Source organism: Varanus komodoensis, unplaced genomic scaffold, assembly GCF_004798865.1.
Source record: "Varanus komodoensis strain SLA01 unplaced genomic scaffold, ASM479886v1 scaffold10, whole genome shotgun sequence".
In the NCBI taxonomy this organism is placed as follows: Eukaryota; Metazoa; Chordata; class Lepidosauria; order Squamata; family Varanidae; genus Varanus; species Varanus komodoensis.
The window spans coordinates 4614226-4636814 of record NW_025335269.1 but is presented as its reverse complement, the minus strand read 5'-3'; the positions used below and the strand labels follow the sequence as shown (position 1 = coordinate 4636814).

The following is a 22589-nucleotide window of genomic DNA, read 5'->3' as shown; positions in this document are numbered from 1 at the left end:
AGCTTGCTCTGTACAGTCCTGCAAGCGTTGTTGAAGGCGTTTTTCTTCGCTGTTGACAATGGGTCGTTCTGATGAGCATGGTGAAGGCGGTGCTTTTCGGCAAGTAAGGCCTTGATCTCTTCATTGTTTTCATCAAACCAGTCCTGCTGTTTCCTGTGTGAGGGTCCAAGAACCTTTAGTGCAGAAGAGTGCACAATATCCCGGAAGCGTTTCCAGTCCTTCTCAGCATTTTCCTCTAATTGCAGCTCTGAGAGCTGGTTGTCAAGATCTTCTGCTAGTGAAGCTGCTGTGTTGGGGTTCCTCAGTTTACTGACATTGATCTTTTTCATCACAATTTTGTTTCCCTGTGGACGGCTCTTAGGCTTGATGTGAAGGCTTAATTTGGAGATGATGAGTCTGTGGTCAGTGCAACAGTCAGCACTCGGCATGGTCTTGGTCACCCTTACATTCTGTCTTTCCTCCGCACGATGACATAATCAATGAGATGCCAGTGCTTGGAGCGTGGGTGCATCCAGGACATCTTTTTGCAAGTGGGCAGGTGGAAGATGGTATTAGTGATGATCAGATCATGAGCCGCACATGTCTTCAATAGTAGTAGCCCATTGCTGTTACATCTGCCAATTCCATTTTTTCCAATGACGCCATCCCAGGCAGAGTGATCAGATCCTACTCTCGCGTTGAAATTGCCAAGTAGAATCAGCCTGTCAGTGCGCTTCACGGATGAGAGTAGGGCATTGAGATCTTCATAAAACTTGTCCTTTACTTCATCCAGATTCATCATTGTGGGTGCGTAGGCGCTGATCAGTGTGGCTTGCTTTACTCTTAGTAGTGGGAGATGCATTGTCATGAGTTGGTTGTTCACACCCTTGGGAAGACTGGCAAGTATGGGGACAAGATGATTCTTAACTGCAAAGCCACCTCCAGATTCACGACATTCGTCACTGCTATGTCCACACCAGAAGAATGTGTAACTGCCTCCTGTTTCTGTGAGCTGACCTTCATTGGCTAGGCGAGTTTCACACAGGGCTGCTATATCGATGTTAAATCTTGCGAGCTCTCTCAGGAAATACCCATGTATTTGCTACATACCCAAAATTGTTCAAAAAACTGAATTCCAAAACTTACTGTCTGACTATGTAATAGGACTCAGACTTTGATTTTGTTCTGGCCATTGCAGTTCTTGAAATGCATGGCATTAAAGGGAAGACATTGATTCACATTTGGAATGTGCTATTAAAATGCTATTTTATTTCAAGAGTATTACAAAGAAGATTAAAAAGCAAAATAGTTGTCTTAGAAAAGGAGTTGAGGAAACGATTGGGGAAGATTTCTGGAGGTTATTAATATTTGATAGACAAAGCAGATCTTAAATGTTTTTTGTAATGTATATTAGATTGTGTATGAAGTTAAACCTTGTTCTAAGTCCAATCAGCTGCCGAAGTGAATAGACTGCATGACTATAAGAATCATAGGATAATAGAAGACTTGGGAAGGGCCATAAAGGCCATCGAGTCCAACCCCCTGCTGTTGCAGGACACGTTACACCATCCCACTCAGATGGTGGTCCAGTTTCTTTTTCAATGTCTCTAATGTGGGAGAGCCCAGCACCTCTATAGGTAGCTGGTTCCATTGTTGTACTGTTCTGACAGTGAGGAAGCTTTTCCTGATGTCCAGCCTGAATCTGGGTTGCCACAACTTGAATTATTCCATGTCCTACATTCTGGCATTAGCAAGAAGAGATCTTCTGGGGCTACTAAGTTCTTCTTGAATTTCTGTACAGATATGTCTCTCTCACATATAGTGAAACTGCACCTCCCTTTTTGCCCATTCTATTTTTCTTGAACAGGCTGTATCCATCAAGTGTAGAGTTCCAGTCATGTGAGTCATCCCACCAAGTTTCTGTTGTTCCTATAAGATCATAATTGCCCTTGTGTACTATGAGCTCAAGTTTGTGTTGCTTGTTTCTCATACTCAGCATTGGCGTAGAGACATCCAAGTTCATTGTTACTGTGCCCTGGTTTTCTTTCTACATTTTTTGGGAGATTGGTGCTCGGCCCTGCCTGAGGTTTTTTCTCTGTTGAAATATCTAAGTCTTTGCCAGGTGATGGTATGCCATGCTTCACATCTCCTTCCCCTATAGCAGGGGTCTCAAACTCGCAGCCCGCGGGCCAATTGCCGGGACAGGCGGGGCACGGGGGAGGGGACCTGCAGCCTTCAAAGCGCCGGTGGCGCCCGGGCCGGCCACAGGATGAGCGGCCCACCACCACCGCGGTGGTGGAATACTTGATACGGCCCAGCCTCACCCAGACTCTACTTCCAGCGGCCCCCAGGTAAATTGAGTTTGAGACCCCTGCCCTATAGGTTTTAGTTTAAAGCTCTTCTGAAGTTTTTCATGTGGTGGCCAAACACCTGCTTCCCGTTCTTTGTGAGGTGCGGCCCATCATTTGGCAGTAGTCCATGTTCCAGAAAACTTAGCTTGTGATCCCAGAATACAAATCTCACTTTACAGCACCACCATCGTAGCCAGTCATTCACTTTCTCTAACAGTTCCTCTTCCACATACTGGTGGGATAGAGAAGACTATCTAGGCCCCAGTGCTTTTTATTTTCCTCCCTAGAGCTTCAAAGTCTGATGTTATATCAGCAAAACTTTTTTTTTGAACAAATTTTATTATTTTTTCTATAAATCCAAAACTGAAAACAACAATTATTCAGGACATCAGATATACTGGGTCGACATCATGGTCTTTTTTTTTTTTTTTTTACATTTAAGAACTATATTTAATTCTACGCATAGTCCCATTTCTCTAACCAATGATAACAAATATTCCAAGTTGATAGAAGTACGTATCTTCCTTCTCCTTCAAAGACAAGGTCAACCTTGTCAACCTATATGTAAGGTTGACCTATATGTAAAGTCAACTATATAGTTTGCTTATCAAAATTATCAGGAACAATACCTAATAGCAAGACTTCAGGTTTAAATGTTAACAGTTTATGCAGCATTTCATCAAGCCACTTGTGTATTTTAACCCATTATTTTTTTGCCTTAACACATGTCCACCACAAATGATAGAAGGTACCAGGTTTGTGTTTACATTTCCAACATCCATTTGACATATTTGGAAGCATTTTTGCTAGTCTATTTGGTGATAGATACCATCTGTAAAACATTTTATAAAGGTTTTCTTTATATGAAGATGCTAGAGTTAACTTAATATTTCTTTCCCATAGCTTTTGCCATTTCTGTAACTCAATATTATATCCAAACTTTTGTGTCCATGTTAGTCTCTTTAACTTGTTCATCTACCATTTTCATATCTAAAAGAAAGTTATACAACCTTTTAATCATTTTTTCATGATTTTAAAATCATTTGATCAAATGCTATTAATTCCTTATAAGAACCATACATTCTATAATCTTTAGTACATCTCGATTTTATCTGAATCTTATGCCACCAAGAGAGATCAATGGCATGTTCCTGTAATTCTTGATTCGGCTTCAATTTTCCATCATTATATCAGCAAAACTTCTTATGGCAGTGTCGTTAGTTCCCACATACACTAAACACTGATGTCTTTCATATCTGCTTTTAAAGTCAGCAAACAGTTTTATGTAAATAGAAAGACCATGGTGTAGATTAGAGCCCTCTCAATTATGGCACCAACCATGTAGATTTGTCCTTCCACTGAGAACAGGCAGGTTCCTAAGGCAGTGTATTTCCACTGATAACTGAAGACACATGTGCTTGCCAGGTATTTCCTGGACCATTAGTCTTTTCTTCTTTACTTCTCTTCTTTGTGGTTACTTTAATGAATTTCACTGTTTTTGCCATTGTTTATTGATGTAATGATTAAGTTTATTACATTTGATCATTACCTTTTGTACACCATTTAAAAATGCAAAGCAATATAGAACATCTTTGAAATAAATAAATGCAGGGATCATAACTGTAGGGCATATTTTTAATTAGATTTTGATCTCACCTTTTTTCTTACAAATAACTCAGGAGCTTACATAGTTCTCCTTCTCCTGTTCTCAATCTTATCCCCACAGCAACAATCCTATGAGGTAGGTTGGACTGAGTTTCTGTGAATGGCCCCAAGTCACCCAGCTGGCTGCATATGTGGGGAAAGATGTAATTTGAATTAAATATTCATATAGTTTTTTCAGGGGTGAACTCATGAGTAGCCGTCAGCATAAGCTTGCTCAGTGGATTATCCACTGAAATTTCAAATACATTTTGCTCTAGTTCCTTTTCTCAGCAAGTAGTCATTTAACCCTCTCTTGTTCTAAATTCCTAACTGCATGGATCTCAGGCCAGCCCCACCCCCAAGACATATGGACATTATGTTTTATGCTAATGCTTTTAAAATATCACTACAATTTATGCTACATGTGGCCCAAGCCTTTGCTTTTGAGATTTATAACTGTGCTAAGATTTAAGGACTTATTTCAGCGTGGAAATGGCTGGCAAGATTGACTCATCAGCAGTTTCTTACTTAATTACTCTTTGATCCTTCAGTCACAGACATATTTGCACTTTCAGTTTAGCACCTCCTGGCAACACATAGGAAATCCAGCTAAAGTTGTAGCACAGACCAAGAGTATTGTCTCATACCTCATGGCATGGTTGGGGGCAATGCTGAAGTCCAAAGCTTACTGCCACTGATGCTGGCATTCCCTCTGCCCTTGATTTTTAAGGATCTAGAGCTTGGCACTGAGGGGGCCAGGCAGCTACAGCTGTCACTGTCTCCAATGCCTCCAATACCTCTCTACTCCCAGTGCATTTCTGATATGCTGTATCATATCCAGAGAATGCGGGGAAATGAAAATGAGGGTAGCTACAGCTTAGTACTTTTCTTTCCACCAAGGCATTGAGAAAGTACAGGGTGCTGGGGATGGTACCTTCCAGAACTGCTGCCACCTGATCCTACCATGTGGCTGACATCTGATAAGCTGGGGGGGGGGGGGATCACTTGTGTGGTGCTTTGGAAGAACCACTCAGGACTTGTCCCTACCTACACATATAAAATGCTACATTTTTGCCTTTGTTGCTCAGGAAGTGAGAAGTAGTGATGGAAGAGGAGTTAAGAAACTATATGGCATTTCATGCATCACATTTTATGTGTAAACTGTGTACAATCTTACCATGCCCGTGTTGCACCAGTCTGGTTCAGAGATTCCTAGTGTGCTTATCACAGTGCATAACAAAGTCAAGTTAACTGAGTTAAGTTAGGTGCCATATTTGTGAAATTTGAGATACTTTTTATTACACACCCAATATTACTTTAAAGTCAGGACTCAGTAGTTCCTCATATTTTGTAAACCATAGACCATGTGTATGATAAGGGCCCAAATTTATTAGTGTAGCTTAATTGATCATTTTAACACAGGTATTGATTGTAAATCTTTGCTCCCCTATCTTTGTTCCCCTCTGGCTGAGTTCGTAAGTGGCACTGTAGTATATTCTCATTTATGGCTGAGGCAGGTGAATTATGATGAAACTTTTTACATTTTTAAAAATGTTTGATCATTAAAAATAATTTTTAAGTATATAAACTGGATCTGGGATAGCTGGTTGGTTTTGTGGCTTGAAATGACATGTCTTTGCTTTTGTATCAGTTTAGTCTAAACAGTTTACAAATAGAACATGAGGACAATGGTATCTTGTTTTGTTGGTGCTATACTGGGATTTATGCAAACATCTATCTTTCAAAAAGCATTATGTTCCTATCAGATTAAGCATAGATGTGATTCACAAGAGTGTTCTGAAAGATCATCCTGGTCAAATAGGTTTTGCATCATTACAAAAATCTGCAAAATTTTATGAGGTATTAGTGGAATAAACAAACACACCACAAGTAATGTTGCCTCAAAGACCTCTTGCCAATTTCATTCATACACATGAGGCAAAAATGACATCTCAATTCTGCACTGGTTTTATTTCTGGCACTAAATTAAATTAGTCTTTTACAGTATATAATATACAGACACAGGTTTGTATATGGCTAACAAACAGTACATGTTAAAAGGTTAGCAATATTACATAGTACCCTTAAAAATCTTAGTACTAAAGCATCATTACTTTTGACTGTGTCCAGTGCATATTATTATTAAACCAAATATATGTGTGAAGGTGCATCTTAAGACTCCTTCACAACATGCAGCATAAATGTGAAAAACCAAGGTTATTCTAAATTTATGTTAATCTTCAACAAAAACTTTTCAAATTACCTATGAAAGTACATTATAAAAGGAAAACAAAAAGAAAATGTCATTTACACAATCTCAGGGCTTGATCAATGAGAACTGGTCCATTCCTAGTATGTGAGATGCACATAAGCCCAGTGGAAGCGACTCGAATTATGACTTTCTAGCAGCAGTTTTGCAAACAAATTGCAACCAGCAGACCCTAGGAAGCGGCAAAAAAAGCACTTTCAGTTGCACTTTTAACTTGGGGCATGATTGACTGGGAAATGCTCTTGCATAAGCTCCACTGCAATAAATAAATAAAAATGTGGGGGAGGTTTTGCAGCAACCTGCTGAACTCCTAGGAAGTGTTGGTAGTTGACATACTTAGGGCACAATCTACCAAGTACATCACCTGCAAACAAACCCCATTGAAAAGGAGTAGCAGAATGCAATAGTGTTCTTAGACATTAGAATTTTGTGCTTTATACCCCCTTTAGCCTTTCATATACATCCTCCCTCAGTCTCTCCTTCTGGAACTCTAGCAATTACTTGCTTAGCTGGAATGTTGAAGATAATAAAATTTGCTAGACTATAAAAAGCGCTGACTTCAACATATGGCAATTTAGGCCATTAGGTGTCCTTTTTTCCCTTGCTATTAATTTTTATGCATCTATATAGCCTGCACTTTGGGGTTTTAACTGTATTTGCATTTAGAACGAAAAAGTAAGAGTCAACTAAGCAGTTTGGAACAACTATGTATTTTAAACTGTTTATGAAGAAGAAAAGAATGTTGTGTTTCAGATCTACAGTAAAAAGTGCTTGATTTTTTCCCATAAACACATTGAAGTATTAATGCAGACAATAAAGTGTTCATAAGCATATTAACCTGCCAGTAAGGATAGTTTTATTGGCACGGTTTAAGTATTTGGAGGTAGGCAACCCCCAAATCCTTGGCACAGAAGCTGTAGAGCAACCTGTGAACCAATTAAAAAGTAAAGCAGCACGCACAGACAAGACAACTTAGATTGGCCTGTAAACACAAGAATAAATGTATATACCACTTGGGGTTTGTTATGGGTGTTCATTCCAACCAATAAGGATGAGTGTGAAATTACATTAGAAATGATAACCAGAGCCATCTAGTGTTCAGACCAGCAGAGGAACCTGAAATAAAACATAATGTATCATTAGAATTGTCTTCAGCCTCAGAAATGCAGACATTAAGTCAACCCATCTCTGTAATTTAAAAAAAAAAATCCTTTTTATAGGTATAAATTAACAAAAAGATGTTTAGAATTTTGCATCCAGTATATGCTTCTATTTGAAACAAGGTTTAACATGGCTTCAGCTTTAGAGACATACAAATTTGCACACACTTGATTGTATTTCTCAATTCCCTGGCTAAAATATTGACTACAAATGTAACAAACGTGATTAATTAAGGGCATTGAATAATGGAAAGCCCAAGGCCTCTTCCCCAACTCAATTAAAAATTCACTCCCTTCTGAGTAGCCATGTTCTACCACAACTATTGCCTGTTCCTGCTTCTTACACTTCCTCCATCTGGGACTTAAAAGTTCAGTTTTAATTACTGAAATAAATAAATAAATGGATTTATTTATTTCATGGACGAAGATCAACCTTCAACTGACCTTTTTCCTGCTATATTTGTTAAATTCTTCAAGAAAAGATTTTGTGGACACCCTGTTTGACCTTAAAAGCTGAGATAAAATGTAGAAAAAATTCCATGTCAATCAGGAAAGCTACCTTGTTACTGAAAGTATAATCTCTCAGTGGCCTTTGACATCTGTTTTTTACAGTGTTTTTATAGCAATATGCAAGGCTCCCAAAACTACTGAATTCTTCCTCAGTGAATAATTATTTTCTTTGGTTTGTCTACTTTATGACTTTGTGAGTTACTTTTTCTTTTAAATGGCAAGCAGATAAGGTCACATAACATTTACCTACTTGTGAGGTGGGAAAATTCCATCTGTATTTGCGAACACACAAAAGATCACATTAAGAACTACTCTTAATCCCTTGGGAAATTTTGAAGAGCTTCATTTGTATCGGAAAAATCAAGTATTTTAAAGGATTTCACTAACATAATTCTGAAGGAACTTTATTCAAGCTTTTGCATTGCTTTCTTGTATATTGCGGTACAAATCCAGGTAAGATGCTTGTCACATTCACCCAGGCCAATGGATTTGAAGCAGTCTTGTATGGTCAGTCCTCAGAGACAGCACATCTTAAATCTGTTTCTCCAGGACCTTGGGCAGACGTTTGGAGTCAAGTCTGAAGCCTCCCTATATGCAAAGCCCACACTCTACCAGATTCTAATAGTTATTGTATACCAGAGGCTAATCTATTTGAGACTTGAATGACCCTTGTGTCGATGAGAAAGAGGGCAGGTTTAATACTCCTCTCATAAGGGGCTTTTCTACAGGAAGCATTTATTGTGCACTCATGTTCCCTTATTCATCAAAGTATGTGGGTTCTTTACATAGCATTGTTAACCTCCCATCATTTCTCCCATGTTTTCTAGCCTTTTCCAAAGGGTGCCTGCTCGCCCTCTCTCTCTCTTTCTCTCTCTGTGTATGTGTGTGTTAGAGTAAGGATAACAAAGTATTTTCCTGGATGACAATAGTACTCACTATGGCACCGTATGAAGTATAAATTCTGTTCCATACCATAGTGCCACCTTGTGTTGTGCAGTGAAACATATAGCAATATACAGAAAGGCAGAGAGAAAAACACCTAGGAAAAGAACCATACATAGAAGGATGTACTTCCTCCTGAAAAGAAAACAGAGCTTGATATAGAGAAGCCCATAAAAATACTCCATGCAAGAGCAGAAATTTGTACTGCATTTTCTGCAATCAACCTAATTGTTTGAAACAGCTTGAGCCCAGCAGCTGAAGGAGAGATAATGCACCAGGCTGGGCTCCACGTTAAACCCAGTGCAGTATTTCAATCCTAGAAGAAACGTCTTGGTCTTTCTTTCTTTCTTTCTTTCTTTCTTTCTTTCTTTCTTTCTTTCTTTCTTTAAAACATTTCTATGCCGCCCCCATCGCAACAAAGCCTCAGGGTGGCTCACAAATATATATATATAAAATATATATATAAAACACACACACACGCACACGCACACACACGCACACACACACAGTGGTCTCTGTGTTGGGGGGACATACGCCTGATAACTGAATTGGTCCTGAGATTTGGTCCACAAAAATTATCTTCTTGGCACAGAAATGGATACTCAAAGTCTCACTCTCTATCAATTATCATTTGCAATTTGTAAGAGCTGCTCCTGACTGATGTTTGGAACAAGAAGGATGATGGTCTTGGGCAATCGTTTCCACAGACTGCTGGCTGCATTTCAGATGCTGATTTGGAATTGGAAAATGTAGAATATTTCAGTGAGAGTGTGGAGCACAGGCTAGCTCAAGATTCTAGGATGCAGGAGGAGGAGGAAGAGCTGGTGATTATCTCAAGGCCAGAAGCTTCGCTGAGCCAGGCAATTCCTGGGAATGGCCAAGATGTACAGCTAGCAGGAGGGTCTCTGAGGATGAGGAATTCAGATGCAGACCAAGCCCCTGCTATGGACCTCATGGTGTGGCATAAGCAGACGGGAGGCTCAACTGAATGTGCAACTCACAGAGAGGAGGCATGCTTGCCTTCAGAGAGCCCCCCTTGAGGGGAAAGGCCCCAGGCATGTTCACAAGCAGAGTCCCTGGAGATAAACACTAGATTGGGGTCAACAAACCACTTTGTGCATGCTCAGAGATCCATCCCAGGTGATTTGTACTTGGGAACAATAAAGAAATTTGCAAGGAAAATGGTCTGTAGCTGGTTCAAAGGAGAAACCTCAGCTCAAGACAACTTAATGTGAAATAAGGAAGTCTTATATTGTTGTATCATAAAAGCAGTCACTTTATCCTCCTTTCACTTTCTGCAGAGCTTTTCTGCGGACTCACATTCATGACAGCCGAATGTCACAGTTAACATGTCCCTCAGTCTGTTCCACATGACTTAATTTTAAAACTAATCCTGAGGCAGGATTATCTTTGTCGTATGGGAATTTAAGGATTTTCTTTCCACTACCTTTTGCTCTTCTCCATCTTTGTTTGGAATCCATGCTGCCATTCCACTGATGGAAGTCATTCCTTCAGTGAAACTGGGGCTGGTTGTAAATCCTTCCCTGTAGCTTCCTGTGCACCCTCAAAAACTGGGAAAACTTTCAGAGCAGAATTTTGGGCAGGACTGAAGGAAGAAATAGTTAGAAGATCACATCATTCTAGGAGACTTCCACTAGCACAATGTTGGCTCTATTGCCTTACACCCCACCATCAGTCACAACTCCTGCCTCCTAATTTTATAGCATTCCTTCGAAAACTGTTTACCTTTCTTAAACGTGCTGCCCCAGTGCCTGAGCGGATTGCTTCCATTAGGGCCTGCCTTGCATCTCCTGGGTTGTCTGTTACTCTACTTGCAGAGGACCTTGGAGACTTCACTGTTAACTGAACAGGAGTTGGTGGTAGAGGAGGGGGTGGAATATTACATTGCTGCTCTGTCGTGGAGATTGTCTTGTTGTGCAAGGCTACTTCTGCATTTCGGAAACTCTGCAGTTCTTCAGAAGCAGACGAGGAGATCTCCCAGTGGGAAAATTAGGAAGGGGAGAGGTTAACAGTAATAGGCATTATGGAACAAGAGTTATTAAATACTGGATGCAGGTTCCAATCTCTCTCTGTCCTTTCCCCTGAATAACTGCCTTATTCCTCTGAAGTAAAACATCTTAACATTTTGTTTGTCTATTAATTCTGAACATCTGTTTCTGCTCTCTTAAATCACTCCAAAGAGTTGCTGACTAGGATCAAGGATGTGGCCTTGAAGCGCCCTCAAAAATTCAGTCTTTATTTACTGGAAGTCAGGCATCCTGGAATTGTTTTTGGCTCATAAGGTAAAAATGCCATCAGTTCACACGCAGTTATGTTGGAAAGAACCACAACTGTTTTGTAATTAACATGAAGCATTAGGTTACCTCACCTGGCTTGGAACAAGCTCCATCACAAACTAATAAGAGTGATGGGTATTCTAAATCTAGCTTGATTTGATTTAAAACCTCAAGAAAAATGCATCATTTTAATCCCATTTGAAAAGAAATAACAAAAAGAAGAAAATAGAGGCACTCTTCCAAGACAATTAGCCCTTTATTAGCAAACATACTTCTGCACAACACTTTCAAAGCATAGTGGAAACAATTAATATACTACTATCCACCAATCTCATAGAAAAGGAAACCAGTGTCAGCGAACCATCATATAAGCCTCAAGAGAGATCAAGAGAAGCACATATTATAAGGCTGACAACAGTCCTCACCTGAGCTTTCGCTAATGCTTACAATAAAATTGTAAGGGAACATTTAGGATGCAAGTATAAGCAAGGCACTTCCATCAGTACATCACAGCAACAAGCATTCCATAGTCTGACTGACAACAAAGAGGGAGGTAGGAAGAGTACTGTTCCTCTGGACTTAGTTACATCTCTGTCAGCCTATAATTGCCAGGAGCCATAAATTCAGGAAACCTACTCTGTACCATTGAGCCTAGTAGGCTGTGTAGGAACTGTGAACTAGAGTTAATGTGACTCTAGCATTCCAGTTGTAAATGCCAATCTTCTAGCTGTTCTAGTTCCTTCCTGCTCATCTCAGCAGAACTGTCAGAAACTAGAAGGCAAACTTACCAGGTGGCAGTATTCGTCCATCTAGCTTATTGCTGCCTACATTGATCCAACTCTCTGGGGTCTAAGGTAGAGGTCCTTCATGTAGTCTGCCACAGTTCATGTCCCAAAGTGGTTTTAAATGAAAACATCAGACAAAAATACTGTATTTGTTTACAAAGCCCTGAACAATTCAAGGTCGCTACACTTACGCAGCTTCTGACCTCTACCTACCTGTTCTGTTGCTGTGTTCATTGGGGATATGCTCCTGGTGGTGTCGGATTTTCATAAATCTGATCCATGATGGCTGATAATAGGATCCTTAATACTGCTGTGCCCACTCAGTGGGACTCCCTACCACTACATACTAGAAAGGCTTCCTTTCCAGGCTTCTGGGTTTCCAGAACCCACTAAAAACATTTTCTTTTTTAAAGAAACACCACTAGGAAGGTAATCTGGTCTAATATAGTAATCATATACAGTATTTAATAATGACTTGTATTGTTTTGTACACGGCTTTGAAAAGTATTTTGATGTATGTGACTCATTAATATTGTTAAATACATAAATAACAAATAAAATAGAAGTATATCAATTCAGAAAGTGTTAATCATCTATTTTACACAACTCCAATAAAGTCAGTTGAGTGTAGAATTTGATTCATTTTGCTAATGATGTATGTGACATGAAACTCCTTCCCTGTGTAGGCTTAATTTTTTTCAAGCTTTCTAATTAGAACTTAGCTTAACTAACATAATTTCAAGGCCACAGAGACAATGTAATGCAGCAGATCAGCAAGCTACTGAAAAGATCCCAATATTGTATCCTTACTTTTTTCAGCTTTGAGGTTCCACAATGCCCTCTAATGGCAGCCAGAAGGGCAGAGCGTGCATTCTCTGGTTCTGTACAAAATGGCTTCTTCTGAGTTCCGTTTATTGTGCTGGGCGAAATCTAGCATGTGACAAAATAAGATACAACTTTTTATTTAAAGTTTGCAAACCTGGGTAATTTCAATATCAGAAGGGTCACTCTATTTAAAGGTGGCTTAGCTGAACTAAGCCTTTCTCTGACCTGAATATTGAAATTTAATATAACTTATGTTATAACACTTGTCCCTCTGCCATGTTCATATTATTAATCAGAGATGAAGAAATCAGACTTGCCATATATATTCTGGAATCAAAGGCACTTCCAGTTATTTTGTTATTATGTTTCATTAAATCACTTCCATGCATTGCATGATTATACATTATTATCTCTACAAGGACAGATTTTTTATGTTAATTATTATTAGCTCTTGCTCACTGCTGTACATAACTGCACACCTTTGCTACTTTAAAGAAGTGGAGAAGGGGATGCAGGTCTGACTCCCCAGACAAATGCTGGCTCCCTTGGCTATGAAATGGAGATAAGCACCACCCCCTAGAGTCAGACACGACTGGACTTAATGTCATGGGGAAACCTTTACCTTGCTCACTGCTGTACATAACTGCACACCTTTGCTACTTAAAGAAGTGAAGCTGTTACTACTGTTACCTAATAACACCCAGTATGTGGAAAACTGACAGTACCTTAAGCCAGCTTCTTAATATTACAAATGTGATGTGTGCAGTAGCTCACTGGAAGCAATGGCTGTTATACAAGGGCCTGCGATTTTAAACAGTCAAAGAACTGTTACTGATGTTACAGGAAGTTCATGTATCCAACTGCTAAAGCTTCTGGTAGCTTTCAATGCCAAGTTACTTTACCTTTCGAAGTGTCTCTCTTCCTCCTGAAGTCTGAATGGCTTCCATTAATGCACTGTGTAATGATGTATCTTTTGGAAGTGACTTCTGGATGACTGGTTTAAACTTTTTTTTTGGCCCAAAAACATTGTAGATGTTGTCATCTTTAATATCAGACTCTAGTTTATTTCTTGTAAGTGCACTGCCAAGTTTTTCATCTTTTTCTGGAACCACATGCTTGATAGTAAGAGTACCATTTAATTCTGATTCACTATTACCAGGGTGCCCCCTCATTGACTTCACAAGGGAGCTGAAAGTAGGGGAAGAAGAGTGAGCATGAGATGTTTTATGAAAGAAGGAAGGGCTTGTTGGATCATTCTGCTCCTTCATTTGATTCAATACATAAGATGTTTCTCTAAGAATTACATTCTGTATTGAACTACAACAGGGTTCCCCTCTTATGATGCCACTATCTTTAAAAGGTGTTCTGGTAAATGGTTCACTATAGCAATTAGTAGGATTGGATTGATTCTCTGATTTGATGTTGGCAGTGTTATTCATCAGCCCAGAACGAGCACCAAGTGGTAGTGTATTTGATACATTTTTACTGCAATTGAAGGTATCTGAACAAGGTTTTCTTGTTTCTGTGGGCTGTGTTTCTGCTGTGCAGTATTTGGCCATAACAACACATCTTTTGGGAAGTGGTTCTGTTTCAGTTTTTAGCCCTTTTCCATTACTCATTTCTTCTCCTTTGTAATGCCTTTCTTGGTTGGTTTTAAACTGGGATGTATCCATGCGTTTTGCAATGGCAGAGGCTACATAATGGCTTGATGTTCTTCTCTGGGGCTTCTGAAATGGGAGCTCCACTTTATCTGTGTTGACCACTGGAACTGTTAGTATTTTCACTGAAGACTGGGGGACATGAACAAGTGGCTTTGCTTTTTCAACATTATTTTCAACAACATTGGAATCAACTAGTGGTACTTTTAGATTTGTAAGGCAGTCAAGCCTTATTTTACTGGATATTTTACTGAGGGGTTTGGAGTTGACTACTGGCTTAGCGGAACAGCTTACTGGGAACTCCCCCAATTGTTTGTCCATAGAATTTGACGTCCAGTATGCTTTTGCTTTCTTGGTAAGAGTTTGTTCTGTTTCACTTGAAGCTGTATTTACTGTGACATTTTTAGTATCAGAAACATTTGGAACCACCAGATTGCCTAACTCATCTATTTTAATGGCACCAGTAGAGAGAGATGTACCTCTGTCGAAATATTTTACTTCAGGTTTGGGAGGAACAATTTTAAAGGTTGTCAGGCCAAGTTTAGGTTCATAGTTTGTAATTCCATTGTGAACACGATGAGACCATATTGATGGTGACGGAGCATGTTCCTTCTCATCATGGGCTTTTGCTGATAGATGCTTCAATCCTAATTCAGTTTTAGTTTTGCTTAGAGAATCCTCCTTGGTATCAACTTCATTTGGTGGCCTTACTTTCTCTTTTGTTCTATTAACATCACTCATAATGTTGACATTAGCAGCCATCACCTCAGCATTGGATACTTCAGAATCAAACCAATCTTTGGAGATGATTTCCTGGCCTTCATTCCCTTCATTCCCTTTTTCATATGATGATATAGGCATCTCAAACTCACATTTTGGTTCTTCCTCATTCTGGTGCCTAAACTCTTCTTTAGGTGATTGCTCTTGCAATAAGCTCTTACTGGGAGAATCATCATCTACATAAAAGGTATTATGGTTTTCATTTCTTGGTTTCCCTAGGCTAGTGTGATGATCTAAATTATCTTCAGCACCATCTATCTTGGGAGAAAAGGGACTTTCTTTCTCAGTGTCAGACTGTACTGTGATATCACCTTCTGGAACTTCATCTATGATTGTCACTGGCACAGAAGGTGAAATATCCTGGACAGCCTCGGCATTTTTTACAGGAGGGCAGGGTGCACCATTAATCATCTCACTAAATAGAGATTTGCTTTCATAATCCTCATGTAGACCTTCCATCGCTGTAAAAAATATAAATCCATTTCAAAAACAATGTACTATTACACTACAATGTATCCCACAATATTATCACAATCAAGAGTGTCAACATTTGAACAGAAGCCCCCTTTACAGAAAATGACCCTTTCAACTCTGTTTAAAGGCACTTGCCCTGCAGCATAGGAGACTACTGCTTGAAAGGGAGGGGGAGTCAACAACTCCAATGCTGGGAGTTGGATATAGCATTATTTGAATGCACCCATAATCTCTTAAGATACTGGCTAAATTTATATGAAGTTGTACTTAACTTTCTCCAAGACACCTTTGGTTTACTGTGCATTGCTCCCAGAGAAACTCAGCAACCATGAAAGTGGTATATGAGAATGTGTTATCTATATGTTTGCTTCCCTAGCAGTTTTTATGTCTGGCTAAGACTCCAAATACTTTCAGAATATAATCCTCAAGAAAGCAAACTGTGTATATCAACCATTTTCACAATCTGTTTTTTCATGTATCAAGATCAAGAAAATTTATGGTAACAATGACTGGAAGACATAACAGGCAAGCAAGTCCTGAGATACTATTGTGAGAGTTGATGAAAGAATCATACATTAGCCTACCACACAGACAGAGAAAAGCAAGCAGGAATAGCATTCTGTGACCAACATAATTTTGGATAGCAGTTTGGTACTGCGATTAAAAAAATCTATAGGTCTATAATTCTTCACTACACAGTTCCACTGAAAACATACTGAGAGACAACTTAAGAGCCAGTGAGAACCAGTGTGGTGTAGTGGTTAAGAGTGTAGAACTGGAACTGAGGCAACTTGGATCCTAATCCCCACTTGGCCTTATTGGCAACTGGGTGACTTTGGGCCAGTCATGGACTCTCAACCCAACTTAACTCACAGGACCGTTGTTGTGGGGATAAGACTCAGAGTTAGATGAGGAGAATTATGTAAGCCACTTAGGGTTCATTGTAAGGAAAAAAAGCAGGATATAAATCTAATAAATAAACAAACTTAGCTATCCATTGTTATTGAATCGTTTTTGCAGGAGTGTATCAGTGTTCTTCCAATGTAATCACCAGAGCAAGAAACACTGAGAAATTCATTAGTTTCTTCCAATTTCTTACTATGCTCCATTAACATTTACAATGTGAACATAGTAGCTGATCAGTGTCTCCAACAGGTTAGCCATGGGTGCCAATGGAAGCTGCATGGTCTCATAAGTATAATGGTAGTTGTATTAGGATTGGGTTTGGATTATGGCATTTTACTGCCTCCTTTAATTTTGACTAAAGTGTGCCTGCCCAAATGTGCATTGCCACCACTTGTCCCTTTCTTTCATCCTATTTTATCCTGAATGTTCACATCCAGTCTACCTGCTAGATCTTCATCCAGTGCATCTAGGGTCTGTTGCAGCTGAGCAGCAATGAACACATCTGAATTTTCAAACTTAGCTTCCACCATATTCTCATCAATTTTATTCCTTTAAAGAAAAAAGAAGAAAAGGTTGGTTCCATTTTTTACTGGTTCTGCCCAGCCAAATACAAGCCTTACCAATTCCAGTCCAAGCAGACAGATGTTGCACTATTTTCTCCTCCCTTTCCAAGTAAAGGCCAGTGCAGATGGCATATTGGGCTCAAATGCATTGGACATGCAAACAGTCAATTACTGGGTTTGTTGCTGAGCCAAGCATGCTTTCATTACCACTTGCATGAAGTAGCACCCTTCTTTCCGTCTGCTGTAAACACTAACACTGCAATGTTCTTTGTGGCAGTAACTCCAAAAAGAGCCATTACCATTTGCCATGCCTTGTGGGCACAGGCTACCCTGGCTTTTTCCAGATGTTGAAAATGCCATGGGTCTCCAGTCATGCTCAAGACAGGATGATAGAGGCAGAAATCGTCAGCTATTGGGCAAGGTAGAAATCAAACAAACAAAAAAACCACAATGATCAGGAAATTGAATAGCAGGCTAAGGGACTCCAAAGCCCCACAAAGATGGAGTTATGGTTGCCCTGTGTTGAAAAAGGCAGGCCACAGAGATCTGTAGCCACATGAATGTGGTTACAGATGCAAATGAAGGTTGCCTTTCCATACCCCTTATGTCAAGCAACAGGGCTCCCTGTGTACAGTATGTGTTGGTAACCCTGCTGGAATGGAAGCATTCAGAATCCAGCAATGACACTTCACAAATAGAAAATCTCTATCTGGGTATACAAAGCAACAGGTCTATCAGGGCACACAAGACAGAAAGGTGGTGCAAGCATGAAGAAAGGAACTTGGCCCTGGAAATAGGGTTAGACTCTAGACAAAGAAATGGAGAGTGCTAAAAATGGATCATGGGGAACAGAAGCCAAGCAAACCCAAAGCAGTTCTTGAAGTTGTGTGACAGTGTTTGCTCATGCTGGGATCCATGATAAGAAAGCATGCTGGCTGGCTGAACCCAAGAACAGTTACTGACTTCTGTCTGAACACACAAAGGGGCAATGATTTGAGGGAAATTCAGGCTGGAGTTGAACACAAGGTATAATATTGTGCATCTTGGGAAAAATAGGAGCCCTCCTTTGGAATTTGGTATAGCTAAGTTAAAGCTGATTGACTAACCTTTACAAAAGTCCTGCTTCTGAGAGACAATTTTGAGGACACTGTTTGTTTCCTAGAACAAGCAGTACTGAGGGAGACAAAGCTCCAGTTATGGAAATCCAACATAACATTGCTTGACACTAAGATATTTTGGGAAATCTGTAAAGCAAAATAAGTGTTTTCTTTTGCATGCCTTCATCCGTTTGATGCTGCAAAAGAACACTTATTGAAGTTGCTTGACTTCAGAGATTTCTCAGAAGACATAAGAAAGAAAATTGTCCTTTCCAAATAATTACCAGATCAGCTTGCCTGGTTTTTGTTTGTTTTAGAATGGACATGAAAACTTTTTATTTTGGTCTGACAAGCTTCTGAATTGCAGATGGTTAGGGGTTTCAAGCTTTAAAAACTTCTTGCTGTTTTATCTTAATTTCTATACTAACATTTCAACGTGCAACTTCCGTATTCAATTTAAGCTGCTTTGTGACTTTGAACATGGAGCAGGCTGTAGATCAAACAGGAATGTAGAATAAATCTTCACAATTTATGGAGGGAGACTTCCTATACTGAAGCTGGTATCTATGCTCAGAAGAAAGAAGATGGAGACCCAATGAACAACAGAGCCTTCTTCAGGTTCATTCTACTACCACAAACCCAGCAATGTTAGAGCAAAGCTCATTGCAATTAACTCAGAGAACATCCTATGGATAGTTATGGTAGTTTGGAGCATCAGTGGGCAGGGAGCATGTCATCAAACAGAATATAGCTCTCATGCCTATAAGATACCCAACAGTGACAGTCAGTCAGAATTAGCATACTTTCCATTTCCCTATCCTCAAAGGAGTTTTAAAACATATCCTAGTTATGACAGTGATTTGCCGGATATTCAGCTCTGTAGCAAGATCTTTAGATGGTCTTGGAGAAGACTGTGCATGCACAGGTACTCTATGTGGCACTGCACAGACACCATAAAGATGCTCATCAATTTCCTCAACTCCCCACCTAAATCCATGCTCTTTTGCATAATTTGTGTATTCCTCTTCTGCCCCACTGATTTTGGGTCTCCCCCATGCATAAAAATAAATAATTAGGAAATATTACTCTTCCCAAAGACAAGTATTTTGCAACTCCACCATGCTAATTATATTTTATGTCTAAAAATAGTCATTTCTCTTCTGTTCCCATACTTTACTTTGTACCCACTTTTCATATTCATTTCTGCATTCCCATTACCCTTGGCTCTTTTACAATATGTAGCACTAGCAGCTGAACACATCTAGAGATAAACAGATTGAGTGGAATACAGCACCAGTAGCTCTTATGTTACCAAAACACTTTTAAAGTGGAGGTGGGGAAACTTTAGTGTCCATTTGTCAGCAGCAAAGTGGGCAAAGCTGCTGCTGGCACATACAGTACATACTCACAAACAAAAACATTCATATGCACACACATGTACACAGAAGGGAAAGAAAGCAAGAGAGCTTCCACATGAGTTGTAATCTTGAAAAGGATGTAGCACATTTGGGAGCCAAATTCACTCCACACTGACCTTTCCTGACAGGAAAGGGTAAAGGAGGAGCAAAGCAAAGTGAGCCAGTGGCTCAAAGATTGCTCCTCCAACCAACAGGTTGGTCAGGAAATGGAACTGCTCCACTCTTGCCTTTCCCAACCAGGAAAGGCAAGGATGGAGCAAAGCAGACTGAAACTGTGCTTGAGGATCATTTCTTCAGCCCGCAGCTCAGCCAAGAGCTAAATCTGTCCTGCTCTTGCCTTTCCTGACACTCCTCAAGTTGCTGGTTTGGTCAGAAGCCAGCTTTGCTCTGCCTTCACCTTTACCAATAAGAACATGTAAAGAAGGAGTGAAGCAAACCAAGTAAGCAGTTCAAGGTGCAATCCTCCTGCCCACAGCTTAGTTGAGAACTAAGTTTTGTTCTGTTCTTGCCTTTCCCAGCTAGGGTCCTTCAGCCTCCTTAAGCACATCTCTAGTTTGGGAACTATCCCTCTGATCCATCTGTCTTCTGAAAGGACTGGACTTTGAGAAACAGACTCCCAGGACTTGGTTGGCTTACTTTGTCCCATAGGCTGGAGGTACTTGATCTATGCCTTAAAGCTATTTTTTTTTTACACAAACATACCCAGCAGTACACCGCACAATTTAAACCACACACACTACTTCCTTTCTACAACCTTTCCTTTCTCCTCTGGAAAGAGAACCTTACCTCTCTGGACCTTCTTTATTGTCATTGTCAGGCATGCTTTGGCTTGAATTCAAGCAAAACACAAGGTATTTTTCTGATAAATGTCTTAGAGACCAGATACCTATTTCCAATGGTCCTTTCTCACACACTCTTTTTGACACAAGAAAGAACACGATAAACTTTAGACCTTTTGTCTCTAAAATAGAAGGTGTTGAAATTGTACCCCTTTGGAATTTCTTGAAGGAAGAGATGGTTTAACAGAGATTCATACAATTGTGCATTACATGGAAAATCGCGAAGACTCAGAAGCACTAAATTAATAACTTTTGCATTTTGCCAAACTGAGGTCAAAGCAAATGGTCACGTCACTGCAGTCATTTCATCAGCTGGAAACAAAGTGAAGGTTAAAGTAGCACTTTGAGCACCATCATGCCAGACATTGTGTCCAAAGGTATTGGGTATTTAGAAAATACTGAATTTTAAATACTTGAAGTAAGTCCATTAAGAGGACATGAAGGAAATTTGTTATGAGTGGTGATGCAAGTGGTAATGAAGTGGTGTCCAGAAGTGCACTTTTAAAAGTAGTGTACCAGCTGTGCCTGTTCCTGGAGCTGTCTGATTTGGCCATGGTGATGGATGCCTTTGTTGCATCCCATTTGGATTATTGTAAAGCACTCTTTGTTAGGGGTGCCTTTGAAGAGTGCTCAGAAATTCTAACTTTTTCCGGCTGCTAACAAGGGATGGCCACATGGTGCATACAACTCCTTCACTGACTCCCTGTCTGTTTCCAGGAACAATTCAAAGTGCTGTCTGGGACATAAAGTCCCATACAGCTAGGGTCCAAGATATCTGAAAGAAAGACTGTATTTCCCCTTATAAGCCTACCTGGGCTGGATGATCTTCTGAGGAGGCCCTTCTCTTGGTCCCACCACCCTCCCAGGCACAGTTGGTGGGAATGCAGGAGAGGGCCCTCTCAGTCTTCCCAAGGCTCTGGAATTCCCTCCATGGGGAGGCTAGGTTGGAGCCCTGCCCTGTTATCTTTCCGAAAGGAGGCAAACCCCTTTTTGTTCCAACAGGCATTTGCAAATGGTCTCAGCTTGTGAGAGTGCATTGGAGTAGTTCTTTTTTTTTACATTACTTTACTGTTTTTAATGTGGGTATTTTTATATTTTTAAAGTTCACCACTTTATATTTTTAATTTTTGTATATTTCTATGAAGGTTTAATCGTGTAAGGGCTGCCTTGAGTCCCCACACTAGGAATAAGAGGGCTAATAAATGAAAACAACAATAATAATGAAGAGCATGGTTTGTTAGCTAACACATAGTTCACCTCAGCTAATAACTCAAAAGGCTGGCCTAAGGCCTTCACAATTTCAGGCCTATCTTCACAATGTGCAATATGACCTTCCTTACAGGGCTGCTATATGGATCAATATGCCAGCAAATTTGGAAAACTCAACAGTGGCCACAGGATTGGAAAAGGTCAGTTTACATTCCGATCCCAAAGAAGGGCGATGTCAAAGAATGTTCAGACTACTGCACCATTGCACTCATTTCACATGCTAGCAAAGTTATGCTCAAAATCCTACAAGCTAGGCTTCAGCAGTATGTGGACCAAGAACTACCAGAAGTACAGGCAGGATTTCAAAGAGGGAGAGGGACTAGAGATCAAATTGCCAACATACACTGGATCATGGAGAAAGTTAGGGAGTTCCAGAAAAACATCTACTTCTGCTTCATTGACTATGCTAAAGCCTTTGATTGCGTGGATCACAACAAATTGTGACAAGTTCTTAAAGAGATGGGAGTACCTGAACATCTTATTTGAGAAACCTATATGTGGGTCAAGAAGCAACAGTGAGAACTGTGCACGGAACCACTGATTGGTTCAAAATTGAGAAAGGAGTTCGGCAAGGCTGTATACTGTCTCCCTGCCTATTTAACTTATATGCAGAGCACATCATGAGAAAGGTGGGCCTATGTGAATCACCAGCTGGAATTAAGATAGCTGGGAGAAATATCAACAACCTAAGATATGCAGATGATACCACTCTCATGGCAGAAAGTGAAGAGGAACTAAAGAGCCTCTTGATGCAGGTGAAGGAGGAGAGTGCAAAAGTTGGCTTGAAACTCAACATTAAGAAAACTAAGATCATGGCATCCGG

The 22589-nt window shown here is 40.0% G+C and overlaps 1 protein-coding gene across 1 annotated transcript in view; it reads right to left on the bottom strand.

Moving 5' to 3' along the window:
• Positions 1 to 5919: 5919 nt before the first annotated feature.
• COBL (cordon-bleu WH2 repeat protein) overlaps positions 5920 to 22589 on the bottom strand; it is a 163777-nt gene continuing 147107 nt past the window's right edge. The window contains exons 12-16 of the mRNA XM_044419117.1: positions 17023 to 17129; positions 13665 to 15661; positions 12748 to 12867; positions 10602 to 10850; positions 5920 to 7359 (exon numbers count right to left, since the gene is read on the bottom strand). Coding sequence (XP_044275052.1) covers positions 7342 to 7359; positions 10602 to 10850; positions 12748 to 12867; positions 13665 to 15661; positions 17023 to 17129 — 2491 coding nt within the window. The 3' untranslated portion in view covers positions 5920 to 7341. The remainder of the gene's footprint in view (positions 7360 to 10601; positions 10851 to 12747; positions 12868 to 13664; positions 15662 to 17022; positions 17130 to 22589) is intronic.